Source organism: Agelaius phoeniceus, chromosome Z (genome assembly GCF_051311805.1).
Source record: "Agelaius phoeniceus isolate bAgePho1 chromosome Z, bAgePho1.hap1, whole genome shotgun sequence".
Lineage (NCBI taxonomy): Eukaryota > Metazoa > Chordata > Aves > Passeriformes > Icteridae > Agelaius > Agelaius phoeniceus.
In genome coordinates, this window is record NC_135303.1 from 55,103,952 (window position 1) to 55,115,269 (window position 11,318).

The 11,318-nt window shown below is 39.0% G+C and overlaps 1 protein-coding gene across 2 annotated transcripts; it reads left to right on the forward strand.

The window, feature by feature from the left end:
* Positions 1-972: 972 nt before the first annotated feature.
* On the forward strand, positions 973-5,192 carry LOC129133038 (cryptic protein-like). 2 transcript variants are annotated; one of them, XM_054652630.2, is made up of 6 exons: positions 973-1,220; positions 1,384-1,433; positions 1,545-1,721; positions 2,590-2,704; positions 2,802-2,914; positions 4,709-5,192. In XM_054652630.2, the coding sequence occupies exons 1-6, from the start codon at positions 1,108-1,110 to the stop codon at positions 4,831-4,833; spliced, it is 693 nt and encodes a 230-aa protein (XP_054508605.1). In that variant the 5' UTR covers positions 973-1,107; the 3' UTR covers positions 4,834-5,192. The 2 variants fall into 2 exon arrangements, with proteins under 2 accessions (XP_054508605.1, XP_054508606.1); XM_054652631.2 differs by having other exon boundaries at positions 2,805-2,914.
* Positions 5,193-11,318: the final 6,126 nt, after the last annotated feature.

The following is an 11,318-nucleotide window of genomic DNA, read 5'->3' on the forward strand; positions in this document are numbered from 1 at the left end:
CAGATGGGGCAAATCTGACAAGTGACAGCCACAGGGACTTGCAAACAAGGGATGATGTCTTTAGTCAGTGCAGCCATTTCTTCAGTGAGGTCTGACCCATACTTCTGATGTGATCTTGGATCTAGCCAAGGTGAAACTTGTACTACCTTGGTTTGCAGTGACACAGTGAAAACATCCCTCTTCTAATGCCCCTCCAAAACAAAACAAGTTGTATTGCTTCAGTTTCCTGCCACAACTTAAGCAAAGGCCATGTGCACTTGGTAGTACAAAATGTGGAAATGTGATGAGAAAAGCCTGCCTAGAGTTGTTTTCTTAGCACTCCCAGCTGCAGGTATTTTGCTCACTATACTGAGCCATGGCAAAGCCATGTGAGTGGTTCTAGCCCATTTCAGTACACACAGTAAATTATATCTAGGTATCTGCTGCTACTGCATAAACTCAGAATAGGAATACCCACTAACGGGCCTGATTTTACTAACAGTAAAAATTTTCAGAAAATGTTTCAAACGGTTATTAACAGCTCTGGTGAGACAACAATCCTCCCTCAAGGACCTTATACTGCTTTTTCTAGTATATTTAGTAGAAATCTCAAAAGCAGGTTTTAAGGATCTCTGCTGCAAAGTAGTACAATCTTATAAAGCAGATCCCTGGTGGAAAACCCTGGCAGAGACAAGGCATGTAGGTAGAGCTGAGGCTTTTTAACCTTCCTCATATATACCTACTCCCGTTTATGATATACCTGTTGCAGTTCTGGTTCATGTTTATTTGATTGTTTTTCCTAGGCACTATATAGTGGTACAAAGTTTTCTGTCTTGAGAAATACACTGGGCCTGAGATCTTCCAGCCTTGGGCTTTTGGCTGTGCTCCTGGGCTCTTAATCTCCCGCCAGCAGTAGGTGTCCCCCGCTCGCTCCACCCTTCAGCAGCGCATGTAAATCGGGGGCTGGCCAGGGAGTCCCAGCCCCGAGGGATGTTCCCGGCGCCCGGGCAGGGCTCAGCCAGCGGTACGGCTGGAGATTAAGCCTCACTGCAAGCTGGACAGCGGGAGGGAAATTTCGCCAGTCCCGCTTTCCCTGTCCATCGGTGCCTGCGGTGTGAGGACCGCTGCATGCAACAGCCTGAAGTAGAGGGCTCTGGACATCTTCCTTCTGCTCAAGCTCTCCCGGAGGACCTCACGGCTACTTCTGGCTGCAGGAAAATGTACTGGGGAAATTATGTTAGGTAAGTTTGCTTGAGATGCTGGGGGCCCTCTCTAGCCAGGGATGCTCATTCCTTTTAAAAGTTCACACACTCACCATTCTTTTTAGTGTTTGTGTCTTATTAGCACAAATTTACTTATCGTTTGATCTTTTTTTTTTTTCCTTCTTTTTTTATTTTTTTACAGAATTCTTTTCACTGTGACTCTGGTCTGGCAGGCTGTTCATTTAGAAAAAAGTAAGTGAACTTCATATTTCTCCCCGCTATGCTGTGTTTTTCTTCTACATTTACTATGCATTTCTTCATCACAAACTACCTTTCCCTTACATATTTGCACTTCTTGCCTAGGCCCTGTAAAAGAAGAATGGAAAGAAGTTGTGAAAGGTCTCAATGCTACAGCACAATTGCAGCAGCCCAAGTACGAAGGGACATTTACAAATGCGCTCAGTGATATGAATCAGAGTTACGAAAGTAGAAAGCAACAGAGTTCCAGGTCTTTAGTACCTTTCACTGGAATTACAGAGAGTAAGTAACATTATTTTTGTAAACAATGACATAAAATTACTTTTAAAAAATTTAATATAGTATTGCTTTAACTGTTGTCCTGGAAGATTCCAGCCTGTTGGTTTTCTGTGACCACCCACTTCAATCATACCCATGGCCACTTAGTAAGTGGTGGTAAAAATTTAAGGTAGAACTGAAGATCTCTCACTTGCAAAATTGTTAAGGAAAAACAAGGAAGAATACTAAGAATGAAGAAGTGCTTGGCACTTCGTGTTTAGAAGAGCATCTGTAAAATTTTGTAACATTCTGTTCATTTTTTAGAATTCACAATATTTAATGGCCATAAAAATGTTAATTTTATAAAAAAGGTTTGAGCTACCTGAAAGCAACAGTACTAAGAGGAAAAAAAGAATGTATTCTGTTTCCTCCCATATATAAAGTTTTAGATTGGTGCTCAACCCCAGGACTCTGAGAAAGGCTTAAGGGAGCATTTCCTCCACCTCAAAACCAATTAACTTCCCAGTTTTTATTCAAAAATAAGTATCACTTCCCAATAAAAATGCCTCATATCTTAGTGTGATTGAAACCTGCATCTGTCAAAGTGAAATATTTCACTTGAACACATCCTGCTGCTACAGGATTTGCCAGGCGTTGCTTCTTCACCGTCCTGTAATCCCTAGTAGCTTGTTTCTAATCCTTAACTAAACAAACTGGGTTTAGTTGAACAAACACTCCTAACAGGCATATAATTTTATTGTCTCTAAAGACAATAAAACTAGATATCCTTAAGAGACTTTGGGAACTGGAGAGACCTGAGAGAACAACTGAGGAAAAGGTGAGGTTCAGAGCCCCTGAGATGCTTGTTAACCTCTGTAATATTGTCTTGCAGGTAAAAAACTGAACAGACGCTGCTGCCAGAATGGAGGGACTTGTATCCTGGGGACCTTCTGTGCCTGCCTGAAGCACTTCACCGGCAGATACTGTGAATATGACGAGAGGCTTGGGTAAAAAAAAAAAACCAGTCCAAAATCAGAGGAGATGAGTGTGGTGCTCTGAAGGGTTGTTTTCCAGGGATGTACCAAATGTCTCCTTTGTCGTTAGCAGAAACTGCGGCAGCATTCCCCACGGCGTCTGGGTGCTGAAGGACTGCTGGCTTTGTCGGTGTGGCTATGGTACACTGCACTGTCTCTCAGAAATAAGGCAGAGTAACTGCGGTAAGAAATGGCATTAAATCAAACATTTTTAACTCCTGGTTGACAGAATTGCCTTCTGCAGTGGTGGGGTACTTGGAGGATACAGTATGTGCACTAGTTGGACTTCTACAGTGCGTTGCTCTGCTTTAGAGAAGGAATTAGTGAGACAGTAAAAAGCACTGCTCTTTGACTATATAGTACAGCACAAAAGACGCTTTCAGATATTCATAATTCTGTACAGTAGAAAACTTCCCACCGTTCTAATTGAAGATTACAGAGGTTAAACACTTCTCTGTTCTGCAAAAATCTGTATGTCTATGACTTCCACTTAACCAGGACAATTTGTACAACTAGACTAAATCCAAGTACAAAACATGTTTCTAAGGCAAAGAGAAAAAACAGTAGTGTATACTGGTGTAGAGGAAGTAGAAACTGGGATTTCACTAGAGAAAAAAGTTGTGTCTACTAAATACACAGAATCATCAATCATCATGCTTAAATGACTCAAAACTAATCTGAATATTTTTTTCTGTATCTCAATCTTCTGAATATTCTTGTATGAGTTTTAAGTCTGAACACACACCTCACTAAAAAATGTGTAACCATTATTCTGGTCAGTGTAAAGTAGTGCCACCTAGTCTCCTAAAAAGCATTCTATCATTTTAAGTGAAGTCTTGCTACATCAGCCTGTGAAATTCCCTGAATAAATGGTTGAATATTTTTAAAAACAGTCTATCAACTAGCATAAGGATTTAAAGAATTGCTATACTGGTATTATTTTCCATGGAGAACTGACTGATCCAGACTGTTCTCAATACTCTTGAGATCACTTATAAGGATTTAATAATATTTTCTCTTCTGTGGAAAATCAATGCAGAATATTCTTGCCCTTTCCACCCATAATATCTCAATCATATCTTGCACTTTCCTTCAGTTGTGCCAACATCACTCCTTAGCAGGGTAAGAAAACAGCAGACCTAAAGGGTTTCAAGACTCATTTGCACCCCAAGCAGTCTCTTGTTTCCTGACCAGATTCCTACCTGAGTATCAATGCCTTGAAGCTGGGACTTCTGAGTTGTAGCACCAACTCAGATGTAAATCAAAACATTAAAAAGGTGACATTCCTACCTTTGTAACCCTAGACAGAAAAAAAAAAAAAAAACAACAAAACCACCAGAACAGCTTTTTCCTTGAAGCCTTCTGTATTGAGCAGTTATATGTATCACACAACATGCTCATTAAACTTTTTACATGTTTAGCATTGAATCAGCCCTATTGCTCCTCATTACTGGAGCAAAAGACAAAATGGGTCTCCCTATGCTCTGAAAAAGCAGTCAGCTACTTGCTGTTCTTAAACTCAGTTTAAGAAGGACAATAAAGGTCTCAGTTGAATCCTCTGAGCAGGGACTCCGTGGTTTTCACATATAAGAGGGTATGGCTCCTCTGCTTTTGCTAAAAGCTAAGTCCCTTGTTCGTCCCTTGTTAAAGGAAGGGTTAAAAGCCGACATTCAGGCTTGGGTGCTTACCTCTTGTGAAGTTCTTCCTCTTGCTTTTGCTTGGTATTTACTTTTGATTATTCTGAGATTAATGCCTGCAAGAGCTGATAAGTGCTATCAGTTGCTCCTCAAACGATCATTGATGGGACATCTCTCCCCTGAGAATGGTCCCTTTGATTGGCTTTAACAGCTGATACCTTTAACTTAAGTACCTGTGAGATGTCAGAGAACTTTTCAAGTATGTTGAAAAACCTTATGTTTTCAAATTTACATACTTACTCATTAACCATTTTATTTTCTTGATTTTATTTCTTTTAAGAACTGACATCGGAAACAGAGGAAATTATCAGACTGTATTCTAATGGTTTAAGATTACAGCAAACAGTGTTTTCAGTCACTTGCCTGCTCGCCATCCTCTGGAGTGCTGCTAGCTGGCAGCTGTGAAACTGGACAAGGGGAAATACTCAGGGTTGATGGAACCCTCACCATGAATCATACATTTCTTCTATGAGCTACAGAAGACTCTTCTACCTGCATGTTGGAGGCAGATTAAGATGTATTAGTTAATGCTGAAATACCTGGGTTATTATAAATTGAGATTATATGAATATGAAGTATTTATTATTATATTATTATATTAATACTGCTATCAATGTCTGATTCTAACGATTCTTTATTTTCAAAATACTGCTCTTCCAGTGGAAGCTACCCCCCCAATATTCTATGCCTGAAGTATTGTAAGTTATAGTAATTTCTTTTGTACACAGTACAACTCTTATAACAAATAAAACTTATTGCATTTCTGAAAACTTTTTGTTTAATTTTATTTAAACTTGAAAATTCTTATCTACCATTTGTCATTATATTTTATCTTGTAAGAAAAGCACAGGATAGAATGAGCAAACAGTAATTTGACACCATAAGGAGGGGTTTAAGAGTAGATATCTTTCAAGCTCTAATATAAAGAATTGTAAAAGTTTCATAGCTTTTCTTCTTCCTCTTTCTTTCTTCTTCTTATTTATTACAGCAAAATTGAATATATGCATAATCTGCATGGAAGGAATCATATATCTATTAAGAACACATAAGTGATGGTTATTTTTCTTTTGGGGGTTTACCTTATATCCTAGAAATATGAATGTCTCCTTTTTTAAAGTGACAGCAAAGGGCAACTTTGTGTAACTTTTTCTACAGCAATAACCAATTATATATTGATTTATATATCATTTAAAAATTAGTATATCTAGGCTGTATAATACAAAATGTTTGTAAGTGCACTTTAATGCAAGTTTACGAAGCAGGAACAGGTTTGTTTAGAAAAAAAAAATGCAAAGATAAACCTAAAATGTATCTTCATACTTTTGGAGTGGAGGTACCACATTAAAACAATCAGATTCATAATTTCATTGACTAAAAAGACACTACTGATAAAGAAAACTCTTAATGTCTTTTAAAAATTCAATATATTTAATCCTTAAAATTTTAATCATTTCTTATTTATTTGGTGCTGCTAATCGAGACAATCCAGTTCTTAAGGAGAAAAGGATGCAATACCAACAAATGACATAATGTAGTGCCTGCCTTTAAATATATGACTACCCAGAATCAGACTTTTATAGAGAGTCACTGTGTAACAACATACTCATGTTCAATACTGCAAGTATTCAGACTACTCCTTCCCAACTCCAGACTTGTGCTGAGAGACAAGGCTTCTCACACTCCACATAAAATACAATTAACTAGAAATGGTCCTTTTGCCATTATTTCACACAAATTGGTCTGTACCCATCAGCCTGTGTTTCCACCGACCATCTTAGGATATAAATATATATCAAAGAGAACAGCTGGAGGAAAATAGCCGTGCCTTTATTTAACAGATGCTGAAATTTCAGGAATGCCACTGTGAAATCATCTTGGTTTGCCATATCATTCAGGTATGCCATAAAGCATACCTGAGAAGTCTGTAAGCAAGACAGCTTGTAATGTCTTCAAATAGTCTTTACTTTTTAAAGGAAAATACATAGCACAGTAAAAAATACATCTGAAGTAATATTTATTTTTTATCCCTGTAGAAAATATACAGATCCATTAAAGATTGCAATTAACAAAAGAAAAATGTTTTAATACAGGTTTTACAACAGAACAGCTATTTCTGTTTCAATAACACTCACAGCAGATTTAATCATGAAAAGCTGAACTGGAATAACTCTCTATGTAGATGAGCCTATGTGCATGCAAGAGTCACCCGATGAGGCTATTCATTATTGAGTTTGTCTGATTTGCAGAATTAGACCAACTGAAATGTCTAGCAAAAAAAGTATTTTTCTGCCATACCAAAAGATTAATTCACGGCATCACATTAGATGCATGGTCCTTTTTCTACTGTCTCAAAGCATTGCATGGGGAACTTGGATGCATAAGCAGTTTTAATCATGTCAGTGCAATTTATTACTGACTCTGAATGCCAGAATTTGAAAATTATCTCTGGATGAAAAAAACAGTTTTTGTTTGATTTTAAGATAACAGTTTCCTTTCTCTCTATCTTATCTCATTGCATTCTTTTACTGGAAAATCTGAAAATTCTGCTTCAGGATGGTTTTATATCAACCATACTCTGGCAAAACTACTCCCTCAGTGTCAGTTGTGGATGATGTTCATCTTGTCTTTTTGTCAGAGCTCTGGAATTGGTGAGGCGTAGGTAGAAGTTCAGTCTGTGTTACTCACATACTTCTGAAGCAGAGGCAGCCACAGGAGTCAAATTAGAAGAAAAACCTATCTCCTTAAGTTAAAGAAAAAGAAGAAGAGCAGAAAATGAAAAAGCATGCAGAAGTTGTCCCATGAATAGTCTCATTTGCAAATAAAAATGTAACTTAGAGGGAGGAAAACAGAAAGCACTGAGGAACAAAGGAAAGCATACAGTCACAATCTTTGCTTAGGTTAAAACTGTCTCCGCTTTTATCTGTCTCCAGCTGTCTGCAAGAGCAGATAAAAGAAAGCATTATTTTCCTCCCCTGTTACCATCTAGGCCTGGCCTCCCTTCTAACAGTGCAATTACAGGCACTTTGCTAAGGTTTGTTTATAGCAAACAGCAATGCTTACTCTTCAGCTTCGTGCTAACTCACAGACCACTCTGTCAGACATGGCACATCCCAGCAAAATAGGCATCTGTCCCTGCAAGTTCATGCATGTGCCTTCTCTATACGCAGCCACATTTGGGCAGCGGGAAGGCCCTCAAGGAGAAGTATTTATCGGATGATCCACAGGGCCCCAGAGCCCAAGGTCTTTTCCTCCTTGCAGCTGACTCCAGAACTAAAACAAATGGTGCTGCCTGCAGCTAGCCTCAGTGGCTTCGCCCTTTGCAATTGCTCCAGCCTCCATCACTCCTAGGGGCATGCCACAGCTGATAAGAGCCCAAACCGGGTAAGAACGTGGCGGAGAGACTGCTTTCTCTGCGGCCAAGAGCCCTGGAGCTGGAGCTCTGCTGCAAGGCACAGACCTGCAGGGGATGCTGCCATCTGCCCTTAACACACTGCCCATTTTAAAAAGAAGGGATTCGTTTTGCATAAGGCCATGTAGTGCACCAAGGTGCACACTCAAACCTGTAAAAGCTAACTTCCAGGTACCAGATACTGAGGAAGTGTCACTTATGTGTCTCTCTGAGTATCTGATGGTTATCTCTTGAGATGACTTTATTCCCATCAAGGAGATACTGTTTCTGTTCCCCCTGAGAAGTGTTAATGGTACCTATAGGTGCCAATAGCCTTCTCTCACCTAGAGAGAAACCAGCCAAAACAGAATTAGAAGCAATTTCCCACACGTGTTGATCCACAGTTATTTGGGGGTCCTTTTTGTTTTTAATCGGCATATTTGAGATTGCTAAGGTTGTATTTTGCTATTCGTCTTTCATTAACTCTCATAGTGTCAGGTCATTACACCCACAAATTTCATACAGCTGAGCAAATATACAGCAACTTTATATTTTGTCTTCCATCAGTTGGAAGGGTAATATAATACAGCAGGCAGGCTCATATATTGAGTAACCCTGTGAATTAGAATCACATAATAATAGAATATTCTCAGTTGGAAGGTATCCACAAGGATCATCAAGTCCAACTCCTGTATCCACACAGGAGAAGCTAAAAGTTAAAGCATATATTTAGGAGCATTTTCCAAAGTTATAGGTGTATATCTTATGGAGACCTATCTAGCTACCCTGCAATCATCATCTGTAATTCACTGTCTGCCTCATCCTTTACAGCACAGTCATGTACAAGCATGGGAGACTTAATGACAACACGGCAGCTGTATACTTGCCCTCTGCAAAATTACCCAGCTTTGTGAGTACTCCTTGTGATTGTAAAGCACCTTCTTGGTCAGAGAAGATATTAAAACCTGTAATTCCCTCCGCATTTGGCTGATTGACCTTGCCCTTGGCTTATGCTGCTGTGAGGGTGACTTCTTGATAAGGTCGTGAAGCTGCCATATGTCACTGGAATAAAACCAGATGCCTTATGCATGTTGGGTCTAGCATTTGTCTTCAGGTACATGTGGGTACAGAAATAGCCTTCATTAGCAGCTGTCTTCATCTGCTGCAACCCAACCATATCTTTACAAAACTACAATTTATAATCAAACTGAAGTGAGGCTTCAGTTCAGGTACTATTTGTTTGATAACATTTGGATGAAATGCTGGGAATGTACTATGAGGGCAGAAGCTCTGGTAAAGTCTCAAAAGCAAACAGCCAGAAAGGCACTGACATTACAGTTAAAGGAAGCACATTGTCCAGCTGAGCCTCCAGCAGCTGGTCCCAAGGACTCAGATCTCTTTCTCTGACAGCTGAGATACCTCTCAGAGCTTCACACTTTGTCTGGGGCATAGCTTGTCACCTTTCACTGGCTTTCTGTGAGCAGAAATAGACATTCAACCTGTGAGGCTCCAAATCAAAGAATTAGGTCTGGCAGGACTATGACAGTCATTTTCAACCCATCCTCACAGAGTTTTCTGTCACTGGACAGCAAACAGTGCTGATCATTAAATTCCTTTGTAGGCATGGCACATAACATCCTGCATCTCTTACCAGCAATGTGTCTTTCTGCCTGTTCTCCACAATACAATGTTTGTATCTTCCCAATAAGCAGAAAGATTCCTGTGATCCATCCTACTTGTAAATCATTACAAAGTGTTATAAACAAGAATAAATCTCATATATGCATATATAAAAGAAAGAAACAAAAGAACAAAGAAACCTTTTTCTCACCAAAGAAACAAATAGCTCTATCTCCTGTGCTGACATAAAAGCTCTTGTCAAATTCTAGGAAGTTTTGTGGGGAAAATTGTGTTACATGTTTTTGAATCACCAAGATTAAGTCCTTTCAAAAATATGAAAAGGAGTATCAGGAAAAAAAATTAATTAAAGATAAAGAAGTGGTACAATGCTGAAAAGACACTATTTGCAAAAGCATCTTTATGTACCACAAGCAGAGAGTCAGGATCAAAAATAAAAATTGGTGTCAAAGAACCTCCCCACCTGACTCTGTACGTGAGTTCTTTTAAAGAGTGTTTCTTGGACAAAAACCTTTCCAATAAAAAACCAAAATATTATCAGACTTGTCAAGTCCTATGCTTACATGTCAGTCTGGTTCTTCCAAATCCCACATTATGTTTCCTCACCTCAAATTTGTTTAATATAGCATCAGTACTGAAGATACTTCTTGCACAAGAAGGAAATCTCCTGGAAAACAATGTGCCTGTACACCTAATTAGCTTTGAAGGTGTGTTATGGAGGCCATGTGATGTTAAAATGGGTTGAGTTTGGTTTTCCTCTCTGTTAGGCTGGTGTTGGTTTGCTAAATCATGTCAATAATATTTATGATGCATTTTGGTAACAGAGACAGAAATTTCTTATTGCTTTTAACATCAGTCCTTAGTGGAAATAAGAAATACTGCAGCATGCTCTTTGCTCTGAGTCTCTGCCTTCCACTGTTCTTCACAGAGGCTATACCCCAGCACCCTCTGTGTGGACACTCTCTGTGTGGAAAAAGACTTGTGCAGATGTCCTGTGCAGTATGTCTCCAGCAGTGCAATAACCTGAAATAAAAGCCAATTAAGTTCATTCTTATGTGTGTTCTTCTTTTATCTGAGCACACATGCTTATCCCTAGCTATGCTAACCAGAAACAACTGCAAAAGTTCAACAGTGATAAAATATATGGAGGCCAAACTCCAGTCCAGCAACTCAGGGAATCACAGAACAGGAAATCACCCATGCAGGTAAAACGAAGTAGTAAATACGAATTCAAGGAGCCAAGTATATATATCCAATGTTGCAACTTTCTCAAGTAGTTTGAATAGACAAGAGGACCACAGAGGCATATGTCCACTGTCCTCTTTGTTGTTGTGTCATCCACAGTCAGACAGGTCCATTCACTTGCTCATCCAAAATGTTCTTTTCTCATTCTATTGGCTTAATTCCCAGATCTTTGCTGACAGAGGAATGCAGCAGAGACATGCAGCAAAAGTGAAGGGGGGGCCACAGTTAGACAAGACAAAACTGGTTATGCAACCACTGCTTTCATGTTAACAGCTTAGTTAGAAAGATTGTCAGTCTTAGCTTCAAAAGGACATCAACATTCAGAGACAATGTGAAAACTAAATGCTAGCGGGCAAAAAATCTGCTCCTGAGTTTCCATTATAGTATCTAAGCAGTAAAAAATCCCATGGGAACAAGAGAAAAAGATCATTATTTACTTGGCAGTAGTGACACCATTAACAGAATATTACATAGCATTTTGTCACCTTCTCTTTGTAAACGATACTGAAATGTGTAGAAGTTTCAGGAAAAAGAATAGACAGGTATGATTTAACATACAAAAATAGACACTCCAGTGAAAGATGTAGCAAATTCAGTTAATTATGAAAGCAAGAACTAT

Coding starts and splice junctions, on each gene's coding strand:
- LOC129133038 (XM_054652630.2), top strand. CDS start 1,108: ATGCAACAGCCTGAAGTAGAGGGCTCTGGACATCTTCCTTCTGCTCAA. Junction 1,221..1,383: donor TACTGGGGAAATTATGTTAG/GTAAGTTTGCTT, acceptor ATTTTTTTACAG/AATTCTTTTCACTGTGACTC. Junction 1,434..1,544: donor GGCTGTTCATTTAGAAAAAA/GTAAGTGAACTT, acceptor CTTCTTGCCTAG/GCCCTGTAAAAGAAGAATGG.